The sequence below is a fragment of the Lontra canadensis genome, unplaced genomic scaffold (assembly GCF_010015895.1).
Source record: "Lontra canadensis isolate GAN:19392208 unplaced genomic scaffold, GSC_riverotter_1.0 scaffold2, whole genome shotgun sequence".
NCBI classification, from domain to species: domain Eukaryota; kingdom Metazoa; phylum Chordata; class Mammalia; order Carnivora; family Mustelidae; genus Lontra; species Lontra canadensis.
In genome coordinates, this window is record NW_022630996.1 from 33,925,767 (window position 1) to 33,939,512 (window position 13,746).

The window sequence follows — 13,746 nt, forward strand, 5'->3', positions numbered from 1 at the left end:
ATCGCCATTTTCACTTTATTGAAACTTCAGTTCTAACTAAGCCTGTTGGATAATTTCCGAAATATCCAGAGTAAAGTCAAAATGTCACACCACTTCTCACCATTCAAGTGTCTACATTATGCACCAAAAATATTCAACACGCTGTAATAATTACACTATAAACAGTCTTTCTCATGAAGACTTTCCACTCATACTTATTAAAATTATAATTGGGGGTACATTCAACAAAGTATAAAGATTTAGAAATTATCTGATTCATTTTATTTAAATTATATATATTTATACTTTTAAAAATGCCTTCCTTAGCATATAAGAACCTCTAAGAGCAAAAAAATTTCACACTTCACTACCATCCAACTTATAGTTGGACTTTAAGGATATTTATGACAAACGTTTAAATATTTCAGAAATATCAAACAATATCAAACAAGCAACATTTCCAACAGAGAAGCCCTTCCTTTCTCAAGTTACACTGAACTCAAGAGCAATTTACTGAGCTCTAGTGTATCAGACAATGCCCTAGTCACTCAGGGTATACAGATGAGTAAGGCTGGGCCCTTGTCCTTAAGGAGTATACAGTCTTGTACAGAAAAACATTCCAAAGCTCCTTTCCACAGAAGTACATACCTGCATTTTCTGTTTGATATTAACTTGACCAGGAAAGCCATTCTTTTTCTCATCTAACTTGGAAGTAACGTCTTCCTTCCGAACAATCACCTGCTTTATTGAAGGACGTTCTGTTTCTTTGAATCTTTGAGATCTGTATGCGTCAATGCTTCAGGAAATAAGGTATACTCTATTAGAAATCCAGCAACACATTGAGCACTCTCTTTTACTGAACAGGTGGAATGCAAAATGCCATTTGGTAAAAGAGAGGCTCAAAAAAGTCATTCCAAAGTTTTATAGGTGAATTATTAATAACATTATAATACAACTTGCTATATCTAACCATGACCCTTAGTAACTGAATCCCTTCTGAAACATTCTTACCTGTAAAGAAGATCACGATCTTCAGAACCAATGCTATCACCTGACTCAGCTCGAGGGACACGGGTTCTCTGGAATTTTCCCGGCTTTGGACTTTCATCACTTACACTGCTGTCTTTCAATTCCAGTCTCGGTGAGGAAACCAAACTCTGCAGTGAAATACACGAGGTATTAGTAGGTTTTATGAATGACATGGATTCTAAATGATAATTCTGAGGAAATGAAGAAATTCTCTATTATTAGGAAATAAACATCCAGTACGCCAACTGATTCATCATAAAACCAAGCCCAACTAAAATAAGTTCCTAAATAGTAAATGAATAAAAGTTCAAAGATAGCTAAAACCGGGGCACCTGGGTGGTTCAGTGGGTTAAGCCTCTGCCTTTGACTCAGGTCATGATCTCAGGGTCCTGGGATTGAGCCCTGAATCAGGCTCTCTGCTCAGCAGGGAGCCTGCTTCCCCCTCTCTCTCTCTCTGCCTGCCTCTCTGCCTACTTGTGATCTCTCTCTCTCTCGCTGTCAAATAAATAAATAAAATATTTAAAAAAAAAAGATAGCTAAAACCTACATCTGCAACTCTCTTAAAAAGTATTTCTAATTGCATCAACTCCCCAGGCTGCAGTTACTCAATTTACGGTGATAGCTAATAATAGTAGTTGGCTGTCCATAAACGTTAGTTCTGTCTGGTGCTAAATACTAATATACTAATGATATAATATTCACATCAGCCCGAACTAGTTTTAACCTCCTTCAACAGGTGAGGGAACTGTGGTAGAGATTGAATAACCTGGGCCAAAAACAGCCAATGGCAGAGCCCACATATCTGGCCTTTTAAACCATGTCATGGTGTGGATTTTATCTAAGGTCACAGGAAACCACTGAAGCGTTTTAAGCTCTCTTTTAAGAGAACTGACATCAGAGTTCCAGAATTCCCCTGGCTATAGAGGGCCAAATCCCCATGTACCAACTAAAACAAAAGGGGATCCCATTCTAACAGTTTGTATCGCAGGCCTGTTAACATTCCGTCTTTCCTTACCTCTGGACTTACCACACCAACTGTCTGTGCTAATGGAGCGAGTAAAGACATGGAGGAGATATTCAGTGCATCTTCCTGTTCTTCATGGTCCATCTCCTCCTCGCTCTTTTCCATATCTAGCTCACCTTCCACCAGGACATCACTGAAGATGTCATTAATTACTTTTGAACTATTGATATCATCATCATCATCCACACTCATCTCAGTTTCACGTACCACTTCTGAAAAAGATTTCAGTAGGTAGATTCTGTGACTCAGATCTTTAAGAATTAAAAGGATAGCAGAGCAGATCTCACGTTCATGTGCTTACTAAATATACAGTAAAGCAATAAAGGTTGAAACTGTCAAAAGTTGAGTCAATGTTTCGGGTTTAAGAAAGAATATTAAGGAAGAATGCAAATGGCAAGATAACAGCCAAAGGCTTCAGACTCACGAAAAATGTTCTTTCAAGTCACTCTTTTTCTATTGTTGGGGAGTTCCCTTTCACATGGCAGTGAAAAATAGGGAAATAGTAACATCACCTAAGGCAGGGGTCCCAAATAGTCTTCAAGAGCCACTTATTCCTCTAAGAGTTTGGAAGAACAACACATTTCCTTTCCCTGTGAAAGTGAGTGATAGCCTTAATCAGATTTTCACAGGGGTCTAGGACCTAAAGATAACTGTTAACAGTGCTATCTCTTTGTGCAAGCTAGAGTATTTCCTAGTTAAAAGAGAGAGACAGAGAGAATTACAAAATCAGAAGACATTCTGAAATACAGGACACTATATATTTGAATATGTGCTTCTACCAATATATTAATAGGAAATAAAGCATAAAAACCAACCAGTCTGCTGCTCGACCTTTGGCTCTGATGTTACTTTTAAAGACTTATCCTCTTCTAAAAACAATGTGATTTTCAAAGGACTAGACTTCGTCATTTCACATTCAGTGAAACCTAAAAAAATTGTAAGAAAAATCATATTAGTTTATGTTTAGAACCTAGAATTTTTCAGTGAAAGAATCTTATGTATTCTTTTTTCTGATTATAAATCTATGCATTTCAAATCTAGAGATGTATACAGAATCCCCCAAAACAACTGTCCTCTCTTCACATTCCCATTTATCTCTTCCTCCCCAAAGAGAAAGGCAATGTCAATATTACAAGGTTACTGTTCGTTCTTCCAGTTTTGCCCCTATGTATGCAAATGTGAACATCCTTTTGTTTTATCAGAAAGTAATCATACTATGCATTCTGTTCTGCATTTTGTTTTTCACTTAAAAAAAAGTGTCAATAAGAGATTAGCAATATAAGAAAACTACCTCAACATAACAAAGGCCACATAGGAAAAGCCCATAGCTAACATGATACTCAGTAGTGAAAGACTCAAAGTTTTTCCTCTAAGATCAGGAACAAGGCAAGCATGGTCACTCTTACCTCTTCTATTCAGCACAGCTTTGGAAGTCCTAGTAAGAGCAATAGGCAAGAAGAAGAAATAAAAAGCATCCAGATTGGGGCACCTGGGTTGCTCAGTGGGTTAAAGCCTCTGCCTTCAGTTCAAGTCATGATCCCAGGGTCCTGGGATCAAGCCCCACATCAGGCTCCCTGCTCGGCAGGGAGCCTGCTTTCCCCCTCTCACTCTGCCTGCCTCTCTGCTTACTTGTGATCTCTCTCTGTCAAATAAATAAATAAAATCTTAAAAAAAAAAAAAAGCATCCAGATTTGAAAAGAATTAAAATTACCTCTGTTCATAGAATAAAATACTTAGGGAAAAAAAAAGTGAAATACTTAGGAATAAACCTAACCAAGGAGGTGATAGATTTATATGCCGAAAGCTACAAAACATTGCTGAAAGACATTAAATAAGACACAAATAGCTGGAAAGACATCCCATGTTCATGGATTGGAAGACTTAACATTGTCAAGATGTCAGTACTACCCAAAGCAATCTACAGAGTCAATGCATTCTTATCAATAACATTTTTTGGAGAAACAGAAAAATATATCCTAAAATTCATATGGAGCTTCAAGGGACCTTGAACATCCAAAATAATTTTGTAAAAGAACAAAATTAAAAGACTGACATTTCCAGATTTCAGAACATATTACAAGGCTACAGTAATCAACACATTTGGCACAAACACAGATTCATAGACCAATGGAATAGAGAGAATAGACAGCCACGAAACAAAACCTCACATATTTGGTCAAATGATCTTTGACAAGGCTGCCAAGATGATTTGGTGGGGAAGGAAAGTCTCTTCAACAAATGATGTTGGGAAAACTGGATATTCACATGCAAAAAATGAAGTTGGACCCTTATCTGACACCATATACAAAAATTAACTTACAACGGATTAAAGACCCAAATAGAAGACTCAAAACTATAAAGGTCCTATAAGAAAACATGGAGGGAAAGCTTCATGACAATGGATTTGGCAATTTCTTGGGAGCGACATCAAAAGCACGGGCCACAAAAGTACAAACAGACAAGTGGGGCAATATCAAACTTAAAAACTTTTGTGCATCAAAGCATATATTCAACAGAGTTGCAAAGACAACCTACAGAATGGAGGACAATATTATAAATTGTGTATGTGATAAGAGGTTAATGTTTGGTTAATATAAAGAACTCCTAAAACTCAACAACAAAAATAAATATCCTGATTAGAAAATGGGCAAAGGACTTGAACAGACATTTCTCGAAAGATGATATAGAAACAGCCAACAAATATATGAAAAGATGCTCAACACCACTAATTGTAAAGGAAACGGAAATCAAAATCACAATGAGCTATCACCTCACACCCCTAAGGATGGCTACTATCAAAAAAAACAGAAAGTAACAAGTGTTGGCAAGAATGTGGAAAAACTAGAACCCTTGTGCTGTGTTGATGAGATGGTAAAATGGTATGAGTGCTACAGAAAATAGTATAATGGTTCCTTCAAAATACTTAAAATAGATCCACTGTATGATATAGCAACCCTACTACTGAGTCTATGCCAAGAATTAAAAGCAGGGTCTCAAAGAGATATTTGCATACCTATGTCCCTAGCAGCACTACTCACAGTAACCAAGAGATGGAAGCAACCAAAATGTCCACTGATAGACAGTGGCTAAACAAAATGTACATATATATGATGGAGTATTATTCAGCCTTAAAAAGGAAGGAATTCCGGTCACATGCTAGGACACAGATAAACCTTAAGGACACTATGATAAATTAAATAGGCTAGTTACAGGGGTGCCTGGGTGGCACAGTCAGTTAAGCGTCCAACTCTTGATTTCAGCTCAGGTTGTGATCTCAAGGTCATGAGATAGAGCCGCATGTTGGGCTCCATGCTCAGCACAGAGTCTGCTGAAGTTTCTCTCTCCCTCTCTCTCCACCCCTCCCCACTGCACTCCAGGTCTCTCTCTCTAAAATAAATAAATCTTTTTTTTTTTTAAAGCTAGTTACAGAAAGATAAATACTATATGATTATACTTATATGAGGTTTCTAAAGTGGTCAAATTCATAGAAACAGAAAGCAGAATGGTAGTTACCAGGGGCTGAGGAGAGGAGGAAATGGGGAATTGTTGCTTGATGTGTATAGTTTCAATTCTTTTTTTTTTTAAAGATTTTATTTATTTATTTGAGAGAGAGACAGTGAGAGAGAGCATGAGGAAGGAGAAGGTCAGAGGGAGAAGCAGACTCCCCATGGAGCTGGGAGCCCGATGCGGGACTCGATCCCGGGACTCCGGGATCATGACCTGAGCCGAAGGCAGTCGTCCAACCAACTGAGCCACCCAGGCGTCCCTATAGTTTCAATTCTAATGATGAATAAATTCTGGAGCTCTGTTCCACAATGATGTGAATGTACTTAACACTACTGAACCATGCACTTAAAAATTGTTAAGATGGTAAATTTTAGTAATGTGTTTTTTACCATAAATTTAAAAAACAAAAAAATGTTTAAGTGTCTATGATATGTTAAATGTCATTTCATACAAAGCTCACTTATTGTTTTAAGCAGCTACATAATATGTGGGGACATGGATTTAGCACCATTTATTCAAACAGTTTTCTGCTGATGGTCATTTACACTTTATTACTGTCACAAACAGTGCTGTCATTCATCTCTTTGCATATACATCTTTGCACGGTAGTTTTAAGAATTCAACTTATAGAAACACTTAAAAAGAAAATAAATTAAAGAGCATGCACACTCCATAATTCAACAGATCTTACTGAATCTTTCTCAGGGAAAAAAAAAAAGAGTTGTACAGTGATTTATCCTCCCCTAAAGAGCATGAATTCTGAGTATGAAAGGAGAACTAAGGAAGAAGCATATTGTACAGCTAGAAATGAAAGAATGAGTAGCAATAAAAAAATTAATCTATCTTTTTACATTAAAGCAGTATTTCTGCTTTCCGATGCAATTTCCAAAACTATAGTAGACGGAAAGCTCCATTGTAAGTGGAGCAGAAGTAAAAAATGCTGACCTGTAGGTTCTGTGTCAAAAGGTTTTCCCGGTGTCTGATTTTCTGTCACCTTTTCTGTTACTGGAAGCGATGGGGTATTTGAAACAGCTGGATGTTTTTTGAGGGGGGTGTTCTGACAGTGAATTTCCTAAAAAAGCAAATGAATATGTTATTTCTCAACACTATACATTTTTTTCTTTCTGCATGTTATCAAGTGAAACAAACATGAGTCATAATTCTATATAAACTTCCTCAGAACAAAATAATGTATGTGAAAGGTCCCAGCCATGTTTAGAACACAAGAAACCGTAGATGCTGGCTCAGTATTCTCTGTAATTCCCAGGATGTACTTTAAGAGACTAGGAGGCAAGAAGGAAAATTTGTATTGGAGTAGTTTTAGATAAACCGATTAAAGTGCAAGCCACACGCAGAGAAAAGCAATTCCCCTAGGCCACTTATCTCATCCCAAACCTATAAAATCTACAGACAGTTCCTACATCAAGATTCCCCTTAACATTTACTCAGTGGGTAAAAGGCAAAGAAAACAAGAACAAAAACAGAATGTGGAAGGAAAAAAAGGAAAGAAAAAGAAAAAAAAAATCACTCATCTGAGTCTTTCTTAATCATTGACAAGGCAGTAGGAGACAAACATTCATTGTTTTTGAATCATGGGTTTTATGATTAAAGCAATAGAAGAAATAATCAAACAAGAGTAAAAAGAACAGCAACTAATGCTTAATAGAGCCTAATATGCACCAGTCACCTTTCTAAGCACTTGACATTATTGCCTCCCCAATCCTCCCAATAACCCTGCAAGTTAGATGCTATTACTTCATTCTACCGAAGAAAAGATAGACACACAGGAGTTAAATGACTTGCACACTTGGCCGATAACTGGGAGGGCCAATTTACAAACCCACATATTCTCATTCCACAACTAGTTCCAGACTATTTTGGCTCTCAAGTTAGAAGGAGGTGTTGATGCATGAACACAGAGTAAACTACCGAATGTTGCGCTGCAGGCCTGACTGTCCCCGGAAGGCACAACTTCCCTACCGTCTTCTGGGATACACACCCTGACAACATAAGGGACAGCCCCTCCCAGCTCCCTAACGGTAATTCCACGCTCTTAGTAATTCTCTCCTCCTGCTCGCGCCATCCCCGCTTCTGCAGTCCCAGACCTGCCATCCTCTGGGTGGTTTGTGTAGCCGCAAATACCTTCTCGCCAGCATCCTGGCCCCTCAGCTGCATAAATGCTTCCACTTCAGAGACCCCCACCACCGCTCCAATTCAGCCATGCCCTGGAGTCAGCCTCTTCCCTCAAACCCTCCAATCTCTCTTACTCAGGAATTCCCACCAGATCCTACTCTTTGGCCTCATGGGGACTTCTGGCCATTTGACGCTTTTCTTCCTGTTACTCCCACCTATTTTCTTACACCTCCATCCTGGTTAGAGCCTTCAGTTCAACCGCAATCTCACCAATACCTTCATCTCCCTCACCTCAACTATACTTCCATTCCTCATGTCTAGCAAACTCCATCCCTGGAACAACCCACCTTCTCCATGTTTATATCAGGTTCTTTGGACAGATCTAGAGGACTAGGACTGTATGCTCTCATACCCCCACTTGAGTCTTAACACTACTCCTCCGTCCTTCTCTTTCTGGGTCAGTTCTCCCTCCCATCCTCCAGAGTATCACATCTGTCACCTTCTCTTCCCTAAGGATGAACAAAACAGAGGTAACCAGATAGAAATTCTACCAGTTTTCTGTCATCACAGTTGTAAAATCACTTACCCCCAAATACCGCTTTCCTTCTTCCTTCTTACCACAGCCAGAACCTGTCTTAATCCTTTCCCTTCCTGGTGCTCCGGAGTTCATCCAATCCAGTCTTACCTTCTGAAAGGTTTACCCCATCCTATCAATCAGCATCACTTATTCCTCTATCATAAACCTCTTTTTTTTTTTAAGATGTTATTTATTTATTTAGAGAGAGTGCACGTACATGTGAGAGTGGGGAGGGACAGAGGGAGAGAGAGAATCCCAAGCAGGCTCCATACTGAGCATGGAGCCTGACGTGGGGCTGGATCCCATGACTCTAAGGTGACAATCTGAGCTAAAATCGAGTGAGATGCTTCACTGACTGAGCCACCCAGGCACCCTATAAACCTCTTACTTTTGACATTAAAATTGACTTAAGTCTCTTCAGAAAAAAACAAACACAACCACAAACACAAACTGTACTTCACTTCCTCATCCCCTTCCAGCCATCACCTCCTTTCTCCCTTCCCTTTTAGAATTAAACGTCTGAGGACTGCATCCACCCTCTGGCCCCGCTCCTCACCCACCACCACCTGCATTCTCCCCTCACCACTTCAGTAAAACTGCTCTTGCCAAGAAACAAGCTCTTTCTTCCAAAACCCAGTGGTCTCGGTCCAGTCCACATTTGACAACAGATACTTGACAATAGCAACCATCCCTTCCTTCTGAAAGGTCCTTTCTGCAAAGAGTATCTCCGTGGTGAGCTCCTACTTCACTAGGAGTAGGTCAAACTTCAATCCCCTCTCTTTGACTCTAGCAACACCACACTCAATCACTTTTTCCTCCCACCTCTTTGCTCCCTCTGTGGGGACCATGGATGAGTTCTGAGTGAGCCAGACCCCTAAACTATGTTACTGTGTTCAGAATGTTCTTTATATGCAAATGTGCAGCCATCCGGGGAGGAATTCCGCAAGTGTAGCAGGAATTATTTAGCACAAAACAGTTTCAGAACTGTTGTCCCATATTTCCAGGGATGAAGCAGAAAAGCCATGATATGATACACTGGCAACCAAGTGAAGAAGGTGCTTCGAACAGAAGACAGTAATCAACAATGCCAAATGCTGCTAGTAGGTCAAGTTAAATGCCTAAAAATTGATTACCGAAGAGCCCCAGTGAATTTGATGAGGAAGTAGTGGTGACGGCCTGAGTGGAGAGATCCAGAGAGAAGGGAGGAAAAAATGTAAGCAGCAAGACATAACTCTTTTGGAAGAGTGAATGAAAAGGAGGTAACGAAAGGGAAGGGAATAGGGGGTCCAGAGAGTAGTTTTTATTTTAAGATGACAGATAACAGCTTGCTGTATGCTGATGGGAAGGATTAGCTCATTCATTCCTTCTTCAAGGACAAATTTATGGAGCTCGTCCTGTGAGCCAAGCACTAAGAACACAGATAAAGACAGATAAGGCTCTCGTGGAAAGCAAAGGTGAAACAGTTACAAAAAGATAAACATTCCAGCTGCGGTAAACAACAGGATGGCAAGGTGAGAAAAGACGGGCCCCTGAGGAAAAGGGCCTGGTAAGGGTTTCCACAGGGGACTGAAGCTTGACCTACTCCTAATGAAGTAGGTGCTCACCATGGAGATACTCTTTGCAGAGAGAAATAGCAAGGCAAAGACAAAGAGATCTGAAAACACGGGCACATTTGAGAAACTGCAAACAGTCTGCATGACCGGACTGACGCACACATGTGGAAGAGCAGTGAGAAGACAGATTCTAGATGATTCTAGATGGCACACCAAGCACTTTAGACAGTTTTCTGGTACTGGCTAGGGAGAGCTTTCTAAGGCCTTTAAGCAAGGGAATACACAGATATCTGCCTTTTAAAAATATTTCTTACAGTGCCTGGGTATCTTGTCATTGAGCGTCTGCCTTCAGCTGAGGTTGTGATCCCAGGGTCTGGGGATTGAGCCCCACACCGGACTTCCTGCTTGGTGAGCCTACTTTTCCCTCTCCCTCTCCCCCTGCTGCTCCACTGCTTGAGTTCTCTCTCTCTCTTTCTCTCTGTGTCAAATGAATGAATACAAAAATCTTTAAAAAAATAAAATTGCTCTGACAGGAGAGTGGCCAGACTAGAATCAAGATTTTCAATACAAAGCTCTGGAAGTGATTAAGGAAACGGCAGAGGACACATTGGATGTGTATGTGTTCAAGTGCGTGCTAGGGGAAAATGCAGTAATAAGAGGAAGGAGGCAAGGAAGAACTCCCAGACTGTTTTAGATAGTGAGGTAGAGAATGAAGCCCTAGGTGAAGACAGAGGCTACACGGAAAATATACTGGTGAGAAGTGCAAAGAACTCTACCAGCCAACCAGGCCTGGAGTTCTGGAGAGAGGAATACAACACAGCCAAGCACATTAGCATTTCATGAGGACAAGGAAGAGATGTCCCAGGTCAAATAAGAAAACAGGGTTAGGTCAGAACCCTGGGAAACACGATTTGTTAAGCAAGAGACCTGATAAAAACCAAAATCAATTAAATAGGTTTTTCTTAGAGAATACTGGTTAAATGTATTTTTCTATTTCAACTGGTACCCACTTTAAATATAATTCTATTATTTTTAGCTTAAACGTATATCCTGATACAGTATTTTGTACATAGTAGGCATGTAAATGAAACACAAAGTAGTTTATAAGTAGGGACTTTGTTGAAAGCTGATTAATGAAATCTGACAGTAAGTGATACAGAAACAAAGAGAAACTTGGGACATATTTGATGACCTTGAAGGATTATGGATAGTCTAACAGTATGGCATCTGGGGAGAGTATACCATGATTAATAAAAAAAGTAGATTCTGAGAAACATTTTAGAACTAGCAACTAAGTAGAATACTAAAAGAAATATGAAATCAATCGAAGATGAGAACATGTTTTAAAATTTTGATTCTAAGTAGGTCATCAGTGAATACCAAATGGGAGAGCATCACAAGAGAAAAGCAGACTGGGTACGAACATTGAAGGGGTTTATGAATGGAAAATGGCACAGTTAAAAGAAACAGGATAAAGAACTGTTTGACAATGCAGGACCACAAGTTTGATCCCGGCAATACTTCCATACCAAGGTCACCCCCATTTTTCTTGTTTACACTACCTGTTTGGTTTCTAGTTGTTTGCTTCTTGAAGTTTCGCCTTTTTCTGCACTCCATAAATTGCCCTTGTCAAATCGGCCACGAAGACATGCTAGTTCTTTCTCACGTTCCTAAAACCACCAAAAGCTCTATTTTATACAAGAGCCAATAGTATATTTAAGAATAATATTTAGATACTACTAAACTTTGCTTGTCTTCAGGTTTGAGATTTAAAAAAATCACAATATGCATGGAACACAAGACAATAATATTTCTAATTTGAAATAAGTGATACAGGGAACCAAGATCCTATTTATCTCTGTCAGAAAGACTGATACTGGAATTCACAATTTGATTTCTAGGTTCTACGTGGAGAACATGTAATGAATAATGTTAAAAGCAGTAAGCCAGACCTGCTTGAGCTGTTGTGCTAAATGAGTAGTAGATGAAGATGTATTTTGCTGGAATAATCTTTCCTGGATGGCCCTTGTATTTGGAGTGATAACGGGGGTTCTGTGGGGTGTACTCCGAGCGGGACTTTGTTTGCTGTGTTCTTGACAACGCTCTCCAAAGCGTTCCAGGAAAGGCTTAATTCCTGCTCCTCCTACAGAAAGCACACACATTTTGGAGGCTATTTAAAATAAGTAGCAATTATAATTTGTATTGAAAAGGTTCTAAAATCCAGTATGGCTCTAAAATGCTTTGATTCTACTTAGACTATTCATTCGGAAAGTAAACAGTATGAAAACAGCTTTAAAACAGAAATTTACCATATTATCCTATTTAATTCCGTGTCTTAAAATTCATTTATTAGATTTAGTTCTTTAAAGAAAGAAGAGCAAGAATTTTTAAAAGGCAGAGTGAGAGGACAGTGGAAATTAGAAAACCCTTCAACTAAATAAGCAGAACCTAAATGACTGGAAATTGACTGTATGTATATTAACAGTATTCCCTTATCACCAAAGGGTCCTCCCCATGATAACCCAACCAATTCTGTTTCTATAGCCCAATTTATGTTATCTTGGTTTTAGGAAGTACAATAGAAAATCTAGGAATTAAATCCTTTTTCTCTCTCAAAAGAAAAATTAGAGATTATTGACTTTATCAAGTGATATCTTGATTCTACAAAGTCTTAAAAGAGTATTCATTTGAAATAGTATTAGGTACATTTAAAGTAGAACAAATGGGATAGAAACCATAGAGAAAGAGGTTTATCTCTATCCGAAATCAGCATTTTCCCCACAGAAGGCCAGACAGTAAATATTTTGGGCTTTGCAAACCATGTGACCACTGTTGTAACTACTCAACTCTTCATTGAAGCATGAAAGCAGCCACAGACAGCGTGTAAATAAATGGGCATGGCTGTGTTCCAATAAAACTTTATTTGCAAAAAAGGTAAAAGGCACTATTTGACCTATAGGCATAGTTTAAAGACTCCATGTGCCACTTTATACCATATCTCAAACTAGAATGCCTTAAGAATACAAAGAAACATAAAAATTAAATATCTCTGAGGTCCCAATAACATATACTGGGCATAGCCAATAGCCAAGAATTAAAAAAAAAAAAAATCCTTCTTATCAATCCCATAAGTCTTTGAAAAATTGAGAGTAACTAGTCCTAGTCCATGTGGGGATGCTGCTATTGTCTCCAGGTCACTTCTCACTTTGGCTCATCTGGAAACTGATTGCTGGTTTCCTAGCCATAACTAATGGATATCCACTCTCATTTCTCTGTCTACTTCTCTTTTATGAGGAACTACAGTATCCAGAGAGATTATATTTTTAAGAAGTTAAAATTTTTGAATCAGAAGTCCTTTCAAAAGCAGTTCTGTTGAGAAAAGAATATAGTTCTGGGGCGCCTGGGTGGCTCAGTGGGTTAAGCCTCTACCTTCGGCTCAGGTCATGATCTCAGGGTCTTGGGATCGAGTCCCACATGGGGCTTTCTGCTCAGCAGGGAGCCTGTTTCCTCCTCTCTCTCTCTCTCTGCCTGCCTCTCTACCTACTTGTGATCTCTGTCTGTCAAATAAATAAAATCTTAAAAAAAAAAAAAGAATATAGTTCAAAATTAACTATATTTCCATATATTTGAACCTTATTTTCTAGTCCTGTGTTTCTCAACCAGTAGCATGTGAGGGTAGGGTAAGCCAGAAGGTGTAAATACCCAAAGGATGAATACAGATTTCCAGGAGCATCATTTTACTACAGGGGTTAATTTTGAACTTTCACATGTACATGCTCACACACAATATACACATATACAAATATAATTGGGAGTGGAGTCATTTACATACACATTCACTCTCCTTTGCTATTAGGGGTGCCTTCATATCGAAGTTTGCAAAGCATTGCTCTGCACTCTTGCTTACAAAAATGTTTCATCATTATGCCCTTACAATGTGATTT

At 39.0% G+C, this 13,746-nt stretch overlaps 2 protein-coding genes across 4 annotated transcripts in view; one reads left to right on the forward strand and one right to left on the reverse strand.

The window, feature by feature from the left end:
* Positions 1–13,746, reverse strand: part of ANLN (anillin actin binding protein) — a 50,701-nt gene that overhangs the window by 21,776 nt on the left and 15,179 nt on the right. For 2 of the 3 annotated variants that reach the window (XM_032871562.1, XM_032871542.1), the window contains exons 6-12: positions 11,755–11,945; positions 11,365–11,472; positions 6,485–6,611; positions 2,848–2,958; positions 2,024–2,244; positions 991–1,136; positions 628–775 (exon numbers count right to left, since the gene is read on the reverse strand). In XM_032871562.1, coding sequence (XP_032727453.1) covers positions 628–775; positions 991–1,136; positions 2,024–2,244; positions 2,848–2,958; positions 6,485–6,611; positions 11,365–11,472; positions 11,755–11,945 — 1,052 coding nt within the window. The remainder of the gene's footprint in view (positions 1–627; positions 776–990; positions 1,137–2,023; positions 2,245–2,847; positions 2,959–6,484; positions 6,612–11,364; positions 11,473–11,754; positions 11,946–13,746) is intronic. The other variant, XM_032871552.1, reaches the window with a different exon arrangement.
* Positions 9,257–13,746, forward strand: part of KIAA0895 (KIAA0895 ortholog) — a 91,615-nt gene continuing 87,125 nt past the window's right edge. The window contains exon 1 of the mRNA XM_032871600.1: positions 9,257–9,349. Coding sequence (XP_032727491.1) covers positions 9,334–9,349 — 16 coding nt within the window. The 5' untranslated portion in view covers positions 9,257–9,333. The remainder of the gene's footprint in view (positions 9,350–13,746) is intronic.